The following is a 17,441-nucleotide window of genomic DNA, read 5'->3' as shown; positions in this document are numbered from 1 at the left end:
GATGAATTTCCGGGAATATCCTCCCTCAGCACAGCTATAATGCTAACCCTTATCAAAAATGCCACTCCCCCTCCTCTCTTGCCTCCCTCCTCCTTTTCTATCCTTCCTGTAGCATTTGTATCCTGGAACATTAAGCTGCCAGTCCTGTCCATCCTTGAGCCATGTTTCTGTAATTGCTATGATATCCCCGTCCCATGTTCCTAACCATGTCCTGAGTTCATCTGCCTTCCCTGTTAGGCCCTTGCATTGAAATAAATGCAGTTTAATTTATTAGTCCTACCTTGTCCCTGCCTGCCCTGACTGTTTGACTCACTTCTGTTCTCAGCTGTACCCACCTCAGATCGATCTCTTTCCTCACCATCTCCCTGGGTCCCACCTGCACCCCCCTGCCCCCACCCCCCCCCCCCCCCCCCCTGCCCCCACCCCCCCCCACCTTACGAGTTTAAATCCTCCCAAGCAGTTCTAGCAAATTTCCCTGCCACTATATTAGTCCTCTTCCAATTTAGGTGCAATCTGTCCTTCTTGTACCAGTCACTTCTACCCCAAAAGAGATTCCAATGATCCAAAAATGTGAATCCTTCTCCCATATACCAGCTCCTCAACCATGCATTCATCTGCTCTATCCTCCTAATCCTGCTCGTAATAGCTCGTAGCACTGGGAGTAATCCAGATATTACTACTCTTGAGGACCTCCTTTTTAAATTTCTGCCTAACTCTCTGTAATCTCCCTTCAGAGTCTCAATCTCTTCCCTTCCTATATCGTTGGGTCCAATGTGGACAATGACCTCTTGCTGGCCCCTCTCCCCATGAGAGCATTCTGCACCCTCAGACATCCTTGATTCTGGCACCAGGGAAACACACCATTCTGCTTTTTCTCTGCTGGCCACAGAAACGTCTGTCTGTACCTCTGACTACAGAATCCCCTAACACAATTGACCTCTTGGAAGCCGATGTACCCCTCGTTGCATTACAGCTAGTCTCAATATCAGAAACTTGGATGTTTGTGCTAAGTTCCCCTGACAATCAATCAGCCCCTACATTTTCCAAAACAGCATACCTGTTTGAAATGGGTATATCCACAAAAGACTCCTGCCCTAGGTCCCTACCTCTCTTACCCTTCCTGGAGTTAACCCATCTCTGTGACTGTATCTGAGACTTTACCTTTAACTGCCATCCATCACATCACTGCTGCAAATTCCTCATCGCTTCTATCTGTCTCTCCAACCGATCCACTCGATCTGATAAGATTCACATCCAACAGCATTTATGTCAGATATAATCCTCAGTAACCCTTAAGCTCTCTTTAAACTCCCACATCTGACAAGAAGTACATATTACTGCAAAGGCCATTTTTGCTCCTTCACAACCCAGAAAATAACAGTCTTATTCCTCTACAAAACACTGCACCAGGTTAAATTAATGGCTATGGCTTATATTTTAATCTTAATCAAGAGACTTATCTCCAAAAACATATAAATCAAGAAAGAACCCACTGTACTCACTAATACAGCCTCGCTCTTGGACAGACTTAAAACAAACAATTAACTTATCTGATTCTGTGTTGTGAACTTCGCCCAAACTGGTTCCTCCAAGATTAGTTGTGGAATTCACTGTTTGTTAATTTTCCCAGATACATTCCGATGTCCAGCAACACATGAATTCAAAAACAGCAAAGGCACCAACTGTGCAGATTTTCTCTCTCTCGCACTGACCTCACCAAGTGCTTCCTTTGTCTGTTCTTCTCCCTTTTAAAACTGCTGTTGTTTGACTTTTTTTCCCCCAAAGTTCCAAAATAATGCAACAGCAGATAAAACAGTAATTGCTGCTCCTGGAATTCGAGGAAATCACCCCCAGCTCCTAAAATACCCAAAAAAAACAGCTCTTACAACCAGAAATTTTTCCCGTCCTACATCTTGGATTACCCAGAATCCTTGCAGATCTCTATAACTCAAATGACTATGACATTTGATTCTCCAGGTGTAAAATTTTGAAGAGACTCAATTCTGGCTTTAACATCAATTCCTATTTACTGAATGCAAATCCCTGGAGCCAAGTAACTGCCCCTTTGTTTTGCTGAGTTATAGATAACTAATCCCCTACATGTACTGTCGAGGATACATTCCTTGGTCACACGAAGTTGGTGTCTCTCCATTTATACATAAGGCATTTGTGCTGGAGCCCCAGCACGAGCGGTTTGTTTTGTAGGGGCTCTGGCTTACCCTGAACCTGCTTACTAAGGACCTTTTCATGACACTGCAGCTGGACACCTGTTTTGATAACCCACATTTTCTTTGAAGGCAGCAGTGAGCTCCTTCCATGCAACAGGTTCTCCTAGGGGAGTATCTGCATACAAAATAGTTCAATTTCACAAAACCTGCCAAGAAACCCTATCCCATCCTTGCTCTGGTGGTTAACCTAATCTAATGGACAATTTGATAATTCCAATCTTTACAATGGGAACAATAAAACAATTTGTCATACTTTAACCAGGCATAAAGTCAAATAAAACTGAGAAGGAACAAATTATATAATTTCTTTGAAGATCCATGGCCTTCTTACTGTTCACCATTTTGTAATTTATATTTGAAAAAAGCATCCTGTCATCATGTTGAAGGGTCATTTGCAATAGTACAGTTTTATTTGCAATCATGATATTTCTAAAAGGTGCAAATCCAATGTTAATTTGACAAGATTTCTAAAATAAAGATAGATGATTGTTTCTTTTGTTCTTGCACACTTCATTCAGAAAAGAGGGAAGACATGAAACATTGCTACAAGATGAAGTTTTCAAAGGATCTACTTTTGTACAGTTAACATAATTCAAACTATACCTCGATGAACCAGTAGGATATCATTTTCATGAACTGGCCTGTGCACCATATCAGAGTCAGGATGATTAGCATGAAGGTGTTCATAGAACCACTCACATCTATCCTTGAAGGGCTAAAAAGTAAGAAAAGAACCCAATTGATTTTTTTCTTATAAAGTACAAAAAAAATTAATAAAAATATAGGCTACTGAATTGAAGATGAAGACAAATAGAAAGTGTTGATACTCCCCTTATCATTGTAATACTAGACCTCAATCCTTGAGCACTAAATGCTAGTCCAGAATAAGGATACAGAACAGAAAGGTTTCACACCATGAGGCAATAATAGCAAGATTAAGTAGAGGAGGTAAGGACACAGATAGAGGTAACAATTTACTTAACAAGGATATTGCTCAAAAAATAAGAGACATGCTGTCAAAGATTTCTGGCTTGCACTCATCAGGACAAACGCAAAAAAGCCAAATTTCAAAGACAGGAGCAAATAAAAGGCAGAGCAACTCCAAGCACTGCCATGAAGAATGTGCAAGGGATTTATTGTTCCCCCAAGACTTTGTTCAATTCAAAACAAAGCTCAATGTTTGGTCATGTGGTTGTTTTTTCCAGACGACAGGAACCTACGTATGGATATACTTAACAGTGAATAAGTTTAAGTGATCTGAGTTGCAAGCCCAATTGACAAGAGTTTTTTGTGCTATGCTTATAATTCATAACATTTGATTGTTCAGCAAATGCTGTCCAATCGTGGACTTGATTCTAATATCAGGCAATATGGTGGCAAGGTGGCTAGCACTGCTGCCTCACAATGCCAGAGACCCGGGTTCAATTCCCACCTCAGGTAACTGTCTGTGTGGAGTCTGCACATTCTCCCAGTGTCTCCGTGGGTTTCCTCCGGGTGCTCCGGTTTCCTCCCACAGTCCAAAAATGTGCAGGTTAGGTGAATTGGCCACGCTAAATTGCCCATAGTGTTAGGTGAAGGGGTAAATATAGGGTAATGGGTCTGGGTGGGTTGCTCTTCGGAGGGTCGATGTGGACTTGTTGGGCCGAAGGGCCTGTTTCCACACTAACTAATCTAATTCAATATTAGATGTATTGAGTTTTGCATGCTTGTGATTGTAGACAGTAAGTGTTCTCATTGTAAACTGCCAAAAAGATGTGCTATTTGATACAATTCACTAGTTGTTGGGGTATACAAAATACATATTTAACACTATTAGGACTAAAGTTCATATACCACATTACTTATTTTTTCGTATGCAGAATGTCTTTGCAGTTTGACAGCAGCATCCTATTAGTGAAAAATACCACTCGTCTTGCTTTATTTTGAGAAAAGCTTACTTTTCCAGGGTAAATTCAGACACACTGGACAGTTTTCAGATCCAAAAAGTGGCAGCCTCAGGCCCATTTCAGAGTACTTGTGATACACAGACACCAATGATCAGAATTGGAGCAAGGGCAGTTTTAGAAACAAAATTCCTATCCTACCTTCCTTTCCCCCATCCCCTACCACTATAGACAAAATGCAGCAGCAATACAGTGTGACCACAATCTGCAATCACATGCGAAAATAATTTACTGCTGTACTTGAATATGGCAATGCCTGTTAGTGATAAGAACTTAACAAGGTTAACCAATGTTACTTTGTGTTAGGCAATTAGTAGTCAAGCCATATACAATGAAGGATGCATACTTGATCACTCAGTATTAACATAATTAACTTCAGCTAGAGTGACTCTAGGCACGCACGAGTTCGACTGGGCTCTCAACATAGATTCACAAGAGTGGAGTTTCATGAGCAGTTGTCCTCCAGTATTTTAAGGGGTCATATTGTCAGCACTACACAATCTCATCTTGATAGGCACGCAACATTTCTAGCAGGAAATCACTATATTTATTAGTATGGCCTCAATCAATTGCTCCCTTGTAAACAAATAACCGATTGGCGAACTGTAACAGCTACTTCAAATGACATCTAACGTTCAATGACGTTCAGAATCGGAACATGATACATCACTGACTTGCAAACTCATGATTTCAATTTACTGAGTTCTTACATTAAAGTTAAATTCAAAAGCTTTAACAAAGCCTACCTGTGCTTTGATGATATGCATAAATCTTGACATCAGCTCTGGACACTCCAGAAGAAAGTGAAAGTGGTCAAATATTATTATAGGATTTCTGTAACAAAATATATATTGTTTTGAATGAGCACTCAATAATGCTACAGTGAAACGACATTGAGAAGCATGTATGCTCACCTTGTCACAAAACACTTCAGAACTTCATCATGCTTGCACACAAACTCTATAAAGCGAGGTGATGTCATTCTGTAAAAGAAAAGTGATGTATGTTCTTTCTCATGTTCACCAATGTGTTCTATGTGGGATGTGAGGAAGAGTTTTTTTTTAAAACCAAAAATGATGATAACATCTAACTCATTGCCTACAATGGTAGTGGTGAAGGGGAGACAATCAAATGATTTTAAAAAGAAATTTCACATGAGAATTAAGAAAGAAAAATTTGCAAGGTTGGAATGATACAGCGGGATATGGGTCTGACTGTATTAATCTCAAAAATGGCATGGATTCAACTGGGCCAAATGACCTACTTCTACGTGGTTATGATTATCACTTCAATTGAAAAGCTGATCATATATACATAATGAAAGCCTACATCTCAGAACACCAGTCTCAACCACGTGCACAAAATCAAACAGTTTCACACGTTAAACCAGCCATTTTTAAATATAATAGCTCTGTGATCAAACTATTTCATTTTAAAATCCTTAGTGTTAACATCATATAATCACTGAATGCTCCCAAAAAGGATAACACCCCATTACAACTATATCTCAATCACAAGCTATTAACCAAGAAAGTGCAGTTCGGAGTAACTTTCAATTTGTTGCCTTGAAATTTACTTCAACATTCCACTAAAGCTTATACAAATGCTAACTCTGTACTGACATCATTTGGCAAATGTATATGGTTCAAACCTATTCTCTGTGCTGAGACCAAGTAAGTAAAGATCATACACCCAGTTGAATAACTAAACTAACATCAGAGTTAGGCTCAAAAGAGCATGGTATAACCAAAACAAAATTGGCCAGTCTTAGCATACGCAAAGGATGAACATGATGCATTTCAACACTCACCAGTTCCTGGATGAAAAAAAATCATCTGAACACTCATGTAATCTCATACTTTAAAAGCCAAGTCGTTCAAGTCAAAGCACAGTTTAAGATGATCATACTCTACGTTCCAGGTCTGGCTTGAACTTTAATGTGCAGGATAATTACAGTACCTGGGTACTGGTCACTGTTGCACAAAACCTACCTCCAACCATACACACAAATGTGAAACACCTTCCATTTCATGTATGTTCACATTAATTTAGATGAATATTTCAAAATTGGACAAATACAATGTCGTGACCTACAAACCAATCAAAATCAGTCTAGTTCAAGAAGTGGTCACCTGAATGTAGAGTTGATTCCAATCAGCACTTATCATAAAATTGTCAGAAATGCAGGTCAACACATCTCTAACCACATTAAGACATTAAAATTAAAATAGTGGATAAGTTCTACTCACTTCATTAATTCTTAACTTCACTTTAAGAAAAATTAATGATAAGTTTAGTTTCTACTTACTCCTTTTAAGGTGCCAATATTGCATTTACCGTTCATAGTTTCCATGAGAACCATACATATTACATAACCCCATAAGATTAGCATTAATAGCCATTTTCAATGACAAACTTGACTACATTTGTTACTGTAATTTTCCTTCAATATCCCAGGAATCTTGTTGTGACGTTAAGCTTACTACTGTGATAATTAGACCAAGGTCAGAGGCTGGGAATTCTGCAAGTTCACTTTCTGACTCCCTAAGCATGTTCACAATATATGAGCTGTGATGTAATGTTCTCCACCTGCCTGAATGGGTAGAGCTCCAACAATACTCCAGAAATTTAACACCAAGGATAAAACAGTCCATTTGCTCTGCACCTTGGTCACCTTAAATATCAACTCCCTTCATCACCTGCACATTGGCAGAAATGTGTACCATTTGCAAAATGCACTTCAATAACTCACCAAGCCTCCTTTAAAAAAAGGTTAAATGGAGAGGCCAGGAGGGCATGCAAGGAGCAGAACCAAACTTATTTAAAAGTCAGGTGTCAACTTAGCGAAGCTACAAAACAGGACCACTTGCACGTCAAGTGTCTAAGCGATGCAGACACATGATTCCACAGCCAATGAATCAGATGTGGCTCAAAAAGGTCTGTCAAATCCAATTGTGAATGGTAGTGAACAATTAAAAAAATCACTGAAGCAGACAGCTCCACAAATATCCCCATCCTCAGTAATGGAGAAACCCAGTCCAGCAACGCAAAAAAGACAAGACTGAAGCATTTGTAGCTATCTTCAGCCAGAAGTGCCGAGTAGATGACCTATCTGGGACACTCCAGAGGTTCCCAAAATCACAGGTGCTAGTCTTCAAACAATTTCATTCACTCAACCTCATACCAAAAAAATGCTTGAAGGCACTCAATGCTACATAGCATACAGGCCCTGACAAAATTCCGGCAACCAGGACTGAGTGCGGCATCAAGGAGTCCTAACAAAACTGGAAAACAGGCGAAATTCTATGGTTGGAGCCATATCTGACTCAAAGAAAATGGTTGCAGTTATTGTATGTTAGTCATCTCAGTTCCAGGATATCACTGTAGAAGTTCCTCATCTTCGGCTGCTTCAATGACATTCTCTTCATCATAAACTCATGAAAGAGGAGATGCTTGCTGATGACTGCAAAATGTTCAACACCATTCAGAACTCCTCAGATACTATGTCCAAATACAGCTAGATCTGGACATTATCCAAACTTGAGCTGAAAAGTGACAGAAACATTCACACCATACAGATGCCAAAGCAAGGACCATCTCTAACAAGAGAGAACCTAAACATTGTCCTTTTACATTAAATGGCATTCCCATCACTAAATCCTCCACTAACAACATTCTATGGGTTACCATTGACCAAAACTGACTTGGACTATAAATACAGTGCATACAAGAGTGGGCCAGAGGCTAGGAATCCCACAGACAGCAATTCATCCCTCAACTCCCCAAAGCCTGTCCACCATGTACAAGGCACAAATCAGGATGGTGATGGAATACCCCACATTACAGAATTATTACAGTGCAGGAGAAGGCCATTTGACTTCACTTGCCTGGATGAGTGCAGTTTCCAACAATATTCAACATGCTTGACAGCATACAGGACAAACAAGACTGTTTAATTGGCACTCATCCACAAACATCCACTTGCTCTACCACCAGTGCTCCATTGCAGCAGCATCTACAGAATGCAGAAATTCACCAAGATTCCTCAGACAGCTCCTTCTAAAACCATGACTACAACCATGCAGAAGGACATGGGGATTAAATACAGAGGGAAGCCCCTCAACCCTCAAATAATATCAACTCAAGTGGCCAAGAGGCCTACCCCTCTTTCCTTTGGTTCCAATAGTGATCATCCACAGTCCTTTACTGTCACTATTCAAAAATCTGATCTCCCTTCCTAATAATACTATTGGTACACCTATGCCTGATCAACTGCAGTGGTGCAACAGAACAGCTCACATCACCTTTGCAGGGCAACTGGGGATGAGCAACAGTTTGCCGGACATATCAGTGATGCTCACATACCATGAATAAATTAAAAAAAAAAAGAGGACTGGATTTCAAACCTGACATCAGTCTCAATTGAGTCAAGTAGTCAGAAGCGATTGTGGCAGCACATTTGCTGCAATTTTCCCAAGAATTCTTGGAAGCAAGAACAACAGGCAAACTAGAGGGCTGTAAAGTACAGAAGGTTTGCAGTGGTACGCCAGCAAAACAGTTGGGTGTTGCATAGGCAGGCAGAAACTGGAATGCTGCAATAGAATGGACACCTGCGCTGAATGTATTTCTCGCTGAGAGAGAAAGTGTTACTTGATCTCTCAGGAAACAGGGGGATATGGGAATGGGAAAGAAAGTGGAGTTGAGCCTTCAAACAGCCATGACCATATTGAAAGGCAGTGGTATGGTCTACTGCTCCCTTTACATTTTCTTGCAAGCCCTCTGATTCAGTATGACAACCTGCGGCATCTATCTTACCCCCTTCTGCTTCAACTGCAGCTGCACATTTTCAAAATCCCTCCTTCTGCACTTAGACTTCTAAAATGTTCACAAAATCCTCAAGCTATCAGTCACTAGTTCACTTACCGTACCAATGTTCCAATACCAATGTTCTTTAACGTTGCTATCTCGGTCTAAAAAAGTCCATGTTTCTACATACCACAGTAGAGGAGATAGAAAGAATTTTAGTTCTAACGTCAAAAATGGGAGCTACCTGATCTAGATAATTTAAGTTTCTTATTTGGAGAAAAAGGTACTTGACGTCAAAGCTCCAGTGAAAACCAGTTGAAATTTTCACAATCGAACTATTTTATCCTGTAGACAGATGAAGACAACAATAGAAAGGCAATGACTGAAAACAAATCAAAATTTGAATTTTCCTCACCCCTGAGGCATTTGACAGGAACAGCACATATAAAAAGCCTGGATGACTGCACTCAGTCGATTTGCTGTCATAGAAATTACATCTAGACAATCTGAACTGGCATCCTGTGTAGTGTTGTCACTATCTTCAAGCTTCTCTAAGCTGGCATGTTGGTCTTCCAAGATCTCTTTGCTAACAGTCTTAAACACTCGACTAGTGACAACTTCTTGCTGTTCTTGGGCTCTTTGTTTCAGTAAAATTGAAGTGATGTTTTTAGCATCCATTTCAGAGTCCTCTTTATTTTTCTTCAATTCTGTGGCAATAAGAACTAACCATTCATCCAGCGAATGCCATAGTAGTTCCAAAGGCTGTTAAAACAAAGAGGAAGCAAAAAATAATACACTTATGTTATTATTGAACTATCATCTGGGGAATTCTTTTGTAAAAAATATAAGAATACCAATCAACTTAAGTACTATATTGGATTCTATTTGCTCGTATTGCTTCAATCTTAGCAAGTACAGAATGGGCCAATTAATTAGAATCATACAAGTGATACAATGGGAAGAAACAACTGAACAGCCTGCAGCTCTTCATAGTTTGGCCACGAGTAAAACCTCAATCTTGAATTGCTTTTCAGCCAAATATATTTTGAAGGAGGTATAGAACTAAATCACAATAACCATTATCAGAAGTCATAACAATATTGCTTTTTTGATATTGCTTAGCAAATGTAGATCCCAGCCAGGTAGACCAAAGGCAGCACAGGTCCAACATATAACTTATGGGGTACTGCAAGGATCAGGACTCATGCCCCAGCTGTCACAAATTATATTAATGATTTGGATCTGGGGAAACAAATATAATATTTCCAAGTTTGTGAATGAAACAAAACTAATGGAAACATATCTTGCGAGATCACAAAGAGGTTTCAGGATAGGTTGAGAGAGTGGACAAGAAAATAGCAGATGGAAGGCAATGTGCTTACGAGTGAGGCTATCCATGTTTGTAGGAAGGATAGAAGTGAAGAGGTTTCTTAAGTGATTAGATATTGAGGAGTGCTGATGCCGAAATGGATGTGTGCCCTTGATTACAAGTTGCTGGAAAATTACATGAAGGTATAAGTGATTCAAGTACCAAAATAAAGATGTGCGATGCAATTGAAAACACTGGTGAGTACTGTGTGCAATTTTGGAGCTTTCAGCTGAAGATGCTACATACTTGCCATAGCAGGAATGCAGTAGAGGTTCACCAGACTATTTACAAGGATGGAGGGACTGTGCTACGAGGACAGATCGCTGTATTCTCAAAAAGAATAACGAAATGTGATCTTATTAAAACTTGTAAAATTCTTTAAAAGGGTAACACCAAACTGGATAAAAGATACTTCTGCTGCATGTTTGGTGGGTGTGATTGGGGAAGAGGAGAGGGAGTACTGGAAAGAAAGACAGTCTCAGAATTAAGGTCTAAGACATTCAAAATGAGATGTGATGGAAGTTCTTTGGACTCTTTGAAATTCTCTACACAGAAGGGCTGTGGAAGCTAAAAACATTCAGTTTGTCAAGACAGACATTGCCAAATTTCTAGATCCTAACGACATCAAGGGGTATGGGACAGCGTGGGAAAGTGGTGTTGAATGAAATGATCAGCCATGATCTAGAATGGCAGAGCAGAAAGAGGAACATAAATGGACTACTGTTTTTTGAAACTCTCATCTCAAAGAATAATTGGCAAGGCAACACTTGTTGCCCATCTTCAAGTACCCATGGATTGCATTGAACATTTCAAAAGACAATTAAGAGACAGCCACATGATTGAGAGGTTGGAATTCCATGTTGACCAGACCAAGTAAAGACAGAAAATGTTTTTTCCTTTAAGGAGAAAACATTAGCAAACCTGATGAACCTTTAAAAAGCAAATAACTATTACAGAGACTAGCTTTTAATTCCACAACTGAATTCTGAATTTGAACTTGAATACCACCAGATGACATGGTGAGATTTGAACTAATGTGGACAGAATATTGAGCTAGAGCCTCGATATTACCACGACACGTCCAATTCCTGATCTTTTCACCTATGCTCTATGAAACAAGCAAGAATCATCTTTTCTTTATTCAGCCATGGATGTGGGTACTGCTAGCTGGGCCAGTATTAATTGCCCAAACTGCCTTCTTGAATTACCGCAATCCGTTTCTGTAGGTACAGCTAAAATGTTATTGCAGAGGAAGCCCCAAGGTTTTGACCTAACAACACTGAAGGAGCAGCAGTGTATTGCCTCATCAGGCTAGTGAGTGTCTTAGAGGGGAACTTGCAGGTCTTCAACACAAAAATCAAGGTTGACACTCCAGTTAGGGAGGGTGTGCTGCATTGCCATTTGGAATGAGGGTTAAACCTCCCCTATTACAGTCTACCTACTCACAGATGTAAAAGATTACATTCCACACTTTTTAAACAGTTGAGTCAACCCCAGAGTCCTGGCCAATAGTTATCCCCCAAATAACATCATGAAAATGGTTATCATTAACACATTGCTATTGTGGAAGTTTGTTGTGCACAGTTTAACTGCAGTGTTACCAACAATGCAATTGTGATTCAAAAGAAATATTTCATTGGATGTTGAGGAGATATTCTCTATTGAGGAGATATTCGTTTTTCTCTATCACTGAATCCAAGCTTTTGAGAAAATTCATTTACGTCACACAGTTTATAAAAACCTTAGTATTCCTGATGTTTAGTTAGTTACATTGTTTGGAACCTTGTGTGCATATTGGCTGCTTCATTTGTTTTCCCCCCAGAGAAATGAAATGCTGACCAGTTCATCTGTTTTCAGTGATATTGGTTGCGAGGTAAATGTGAGCACCAGTGCAAAGAGAATTTCCCTTTTTTTTTAAAATAGTGGTGCAAATATGTCCTCCTGAAAAGACAGGAGGTTAAACTGAAACCCCACCTATGCGACCAGTGGTGTGCCACAGGAATCAGTGTTGGGTCCACTGCTTTTTGTCATTTACATAAATGACCTGGATGGGAATATAGGAGGCATCTTTAGTAAATTTGCAGATTACACCAAAATTGGTGCTGCAGTGCATAGCGAAGGTTATCTCAAAGTATAACAGAACCTTGATTAGCCGATAGGTGGAGTGGTGGCAGATGGAGTTTAATTTAGATAAATGCAAGGTGCTACATTTGGTAGGGCAAATCATTTTGGTAGTATTTGCACACTCGTCCTGGGATGCATTACTGAACAGAAACCTTGGAGTGCAGGTTCATAGTTTCTGGAAGGTGGAGTTGCAGGTTGACAGAGTAGTGAAAATGGCACTTGGTACGGTTACCTTTATTGGTCAGTGCATAGAGGAGTTAGGAGGTCATGTTATGGCTATGCAGGACACTGGTTGACCACTTTTGAAATACGTTGTTGTGGTTCTGTTCGCCGAGCTAGGAATTTGTCTTGCAAACGTTTCGTCCCCTGTCTAGGTGACATCCTCAGTGCTTGGGAGCCTCCTGTGAAGCGCTTCTGTGCTGTTTCCTCCGGCATTTATAGTGGCCTGTCTCTGCCGCTTCCGGTTGTCAGTTCGAGCTGTCCACTGTAGTGGCCGGTATATTGGGTCCAGGTCGATGTGTTTGTTGGTAGAGTCTGTGGATGAGTGCCATGCCTCTAGGAATTCCCTGGCTGTTCTCTGTTTGGCTTGCCCTATAATGGTAGTGTTGTCCCAGTCGAATTCATGTTGCTTGTCGTCTGTGTGTGTGGCTACTAAGGATAGCTGGTCGTGTCGTTTCATGGCTAGTTGGTGTTCGTGTATACGGATCGTTAACTGTCTTCCTGTTTGTCTGATGTAGTATTTTCTGCAGTCCTTGCATGGGATTTTGTACACTACATTAGTTTTGCTCATGTTGGGTATCGGGTCCTTTGTTCTGGTGAGTTGTTGTCTGAGCGTGGCTGTTGGTTTGTGTGCTGTTATGAGTCCTAGTGGTCGCAGTAGTCTGGCTGTCAGTTCAGAAATGCTCCTGATGTATGGTAGTGTGGCTAGTCCTTTGGGTTGCGGCATGTCCTCATTCCGTTGTCTCTCCCTTAGGCATCTGTGGATGAAATTGCGAGGGTATCCGTTTTTGGCGAATTATTTGTATAGGTATTCCTCTTCCTCTTTTTGTAGTTCTGGTCTGCTGCAGTGTGTGGTGGCCCTTTTGAATAGTGTCCTGATGCAACTTTGTTTGTGTGTGTTGGGGTGGTTACTTTCATAGTTTAGGACTTGGTCTGTGTGTGTGGCTTTCCTGTAAACCTTTGTGGTGAATTCTCCATTCGGTGTTCTCTGTACCATCACGTCTAGGAATGGGAGTTGGTTGTCCTTTTCTTCCTCTCTAGTGAATTGGATTCCTGTGAGTGTGGCGTTGATGATCTGGTGTGTGTTCTCTATTTCTATCCACGTTTCTGACCCAGAGTTTGGGTTGAAGTTGTGGTAAGACTGTTTGTTCTAACCTTTGCATTACTGCTTCTGCTAGGAGTCCAGAGATCGGTGAGCCCATGGGTGTTCCGTTGATTTGTTCGTATATTTGGTTATTGAATGTGAAGTGTGTTGTGAGGCACAAGTCCAGTAGTTTAAGTATGCCGTCTTTGTTAATAGGTTCAACGTCCTGTTGTCTGTTATGTCTGTCGAGCAAGTTGGCTATTGTTTCTTTGGCTAGTGTTTTGTCGATGGAGGTGAACAGTGCCATTACATCGAATGAGACCATAGTTTCTTCCTTGTCTATGTGTATATTTCTGATGATGTCCAAGAAGATGATGTCCATCTTCTACCAAACCTTGAACTTTTGAAATACTGTATTCAATTCTGGTCTCCCTACTAAGGGAAACTTGACCAGGTTCAGAAAAGATTTACAAGGATGTTGCCAGGGTTGGAAGGTTTGAGCAATAAGGAGAGGTTGAACACTCTGGGGTGATCAACAGTGGAGCGTCAGAGGGATGATCTTAGAGGTTTACATAATAATGAGGACATTGATAGGGTGAATAGCCAAGGACTTTTTCCCTCAGCACGGGAGCCCAAAACTAAATGACAGTGACAGGAGAAAGATTTGAAAAGGGACCTAAGGGGAAATGTTTCATGCAGATGATGGTGTGTTTACGGAATAAACTGCCAGAGGAAATGGTGGAGGCTGGTACAATTACAACATTTAAAAGGCATCCGGATGAGTATACAAATAGGAAGAGTTAAGTGTGATATGGGCCAAATACTAACAAATAGGACTATGTTCATTTAGGATATCTGGTCACCATGGACTGAAGGGTCTGTTTCCACGCTGTACATCTCTATGCCGATCTGAAAATCAGACATCAGACACGGCTGCATTCCTTCAAAATTCTGAACTGGCAAGCTTTGCACTTAAGTTCTGCTTCAGAGAGGAGACTGATAGATGTAAGCAAAGTCTCAGTGCATTGTTAAAAATCTGACTAAAAATAAAAGATAAAACAAAAGCTCAAAAGTGTTGTCTATGCTCTCCATATCGAATCAAAATGGGAAAAACATGCCTGGTATTATATACAGAAAAGCTGAGTATTAGCTAAGGATTAGAAATCCTTAGAGAAATTGCTTCAAAATTTCCTCTGCCTTTACCAAGAACTCTAAGAGAATTTAGTTGAAAAATTAACAGAAAAGGGCATTTATCCATAAAAAAAGTAAAACACTTGTGAAATCAATAAACTGATTTGGGAATTTTCAGCTCAAAGCTGAGCAAAAATAAAGTACAGAAAAGGGAGGCAATTCATCTTGCATTAATCTGGACAAACACAAGAATGATCATAATAACCTATGCTTGAAAAAAAACAGTACTAATTGGCTAACAAGTTCACACAGATTTCTCAATGACAAAGCCTTAACCAAGAGCTATTTTCCACACTCAATGTTGACATCAGTCCAAAATGATGCTCCAATAAAAAATTAAGCAACTTGCATGTGAATTTAGTGCCAATGAGGTGCGATTTACACATCCTAAAGATTAGCTAAACAAATCATACATCACTGAAAATGATGGAGAAATTCAGCAGATCTGGCTGCATCTGTGCAGAGACAAAGTGAATGTTAGTGGGTTTTGAGAAGATTTGTAGCTCAGGTTGAGTTCCTGGATGCAAGTTTGCTCGCTGAGCTGGAAGGTTTTGTCACCCTACTAGGTAACATCTTCAGTGGGCCTCAGTCGAAGCACGGTACATGATTCCTGCTTTTTATTTGTGTTTGGGTTTCTTTGGGTTGGTGATGTCATTTCTTGTTTTTTTTTCTCTGGGGTGGGGGGGTAGATGGGATCCAACTCGATGTGTTTGTTGATAGAGTCCCAGTTGGAATGCCATTCTTCTAGGAATTCCCGTGCGTGTCTCTGTTTGGCTTGTCCTAAGATGGATGTGTTGTCCCAGTCAAAGTGGTATCCTTCCTTATCTGTACGTAAGGATATGAGTAAGAGCGGATCATGTCATTTTATGGTTAGCTGACATTCATGTACCCTGGTGGCTAGTTTTCTGCCTGTTTGTCCAATGTAGTAATTGTTACAGTTCTTGCACAGTATTTTGTAAATGACATTAGTTTTGCTTGTTGTCTGTATAGGGTCTTTCAAGTTCATTAACTGCTGTTTTAGAGTGTTGGTGGGTTTGTGGGCTACCATGATGCCAAGTGGTGAACACAGTCCATTGATTTCTGAGCAACAAACCCAAACAAGCAGACAAAACACATCCAGAAACCCTAACCACTCTCCCCTACATCAAAGACATCCTGGAAATGACTGCCAGACTACTTGGCATCATGGTAGCCCACAAAGCCACCAACACACTAAAACAGCAGCTAATGAACTTGAAGGGAGCAAAACTAATGTCATTTACAAAATACTGTGCAAGAACTGTAACAAATACACTACATTGGACAAACAGGCAGAAAACTAGCCACCAGGGTACATGAACACCAATTAGCCACAAAACGACATGACCCACTCTCACGAGTATCCTTACATATAGATATGGAAGGACACCACTTCAACTGGGACAACACATTCATCTTAGGACAAGCCAAGCAGAGACACGTACGAGAATTCCTAGAAACATGGCATTTCAACTGGAACTCGATCAACAAACACATCGAGTTCGACCCCCATCTACCACCCCGAGAAAAAGAACAGGAAACAACATCACCAACCCAAAGAAACCCAAACACAAATAGAAAGCAGGAATCACATACAGTGCTTCACCTGAGGCCCACTGAAGATGTTACCTAGTAGGGTGACGAAACATCTGGAAATGAACCTTCCAGCTCAGTGAGCAAATCTACATCCAGAGTTAATGTCTCAGGTCTAATATGACATCTTCAAAATAGTCATACAAGACTTGCCCTCTCCACAGATGCAACGAGATCTGTTCAGTTTTGCTGGCATTTACTATCAGTTCCATCCAACATCTGCAATATTTTGCTTTGATTAAAATCAAGCATCATTCTCCTTTGGCTGTTCATAACAGACTTAACTGTAAATCACTCGTTCCTAAAGGGCTTATGTCCGAAACATCAATTCTCCCACTCCTCGAATGCTGCCTGGGCTGTTATGCTTTCCCAGCACCACAATTTTCAACTCTAATCTCCAACAACTGCAGTCCTTACTTTCTCCTGTAATCACCCAGCCCAAGCTTGCAAACCCCAAAGCAAAACATCTTTGCTAATTGCGATTTCGACCTTGGCACTGCATGCTGAATAATTCCAAGTGTTAACAGCTAAACTAACAAATCAATTTAAAATACTCAGTCAAATTCATAAAACTGCATATATATGCTTCTTAGAAGCAGCGTGCATTCATACTAATTCCTTGCAAAGGACTTTATTTTACCCAAACAAAAGGAATCTATTCAAGTACCTTCATTCTTGCATTGTCTAGAAGCATGGGGAAACTATAACCTCTTTCTCCATGGCAATGCTTTGGCAAATCAGTGTTGACATGCCCAATAATCAGCATCCTTTTCTCCTTCAATATAAATTGCTATGATCGTTTGAAATTAGGCTTTTTTTTTTAACATTTATGATGAATGCAAGATAAAAGCAGGAGCAACATTTCT

At 40.3% G+C, this 17,441-nt stretch overlaps 1 protein-coding gene across 2 annotated transcripts in view; it reads right to left on the bottom strand.

Moving 5' to 3' along the window:
* The window catches only part of hace1 (HECT domain and ankyrin repeat containing E3 ubiquitin protein ligase 1), a 102,827-nt gene that overhangs the window by 27,268 nt on the left and 58,118 nt on the right, over positions 1-17,441 (bottom strand). For both annotated transcript variants that reach the window (XM_072553056.1, XM_072553065.1), the window contains 4 exons: positions 9,393-9,739; positions 5,086-5,154; positions 4,918-5,005; positions 2,832-2,943 (listed from right to left, as the gene is read on the bottom strand). In XM_072553056.1, coding sequence (XP_072409157.1) covers positions 2,832-2,943; positions 4,918-5,005; positions 5,086-5,154; positions 9,393-9,739 — 616 coding nt within the window. The remainder of the gene's footprint in view (positions 1-2,831; positions 2,944-4,917; positions 5,006-5,085; positions 5,155-9,392; positions 9,740-17,441) is intronic.

Source organism: Chiloscyllium punctatum, chromosome 3, assembly GCF_047496795.1.
Source record: "Chiloscyllium punctatum isolate Juve2018m chromosome 3, sChiPun1.3, whole genome shotgun sequence".
NCBI classification, from domain to species: Eukaryota; Metazoa; Chordata; class Chondrichthyes; order Orectolobiformes; family Hemiscylliidae; genus Chiloscyllium; species Chiloscyllium punctatum.
The sequence above is the reverse complement of the archived record's forward strand: the minus strand, read 5'-3'. Positions and strand labels throughout refer to the sequence as shown.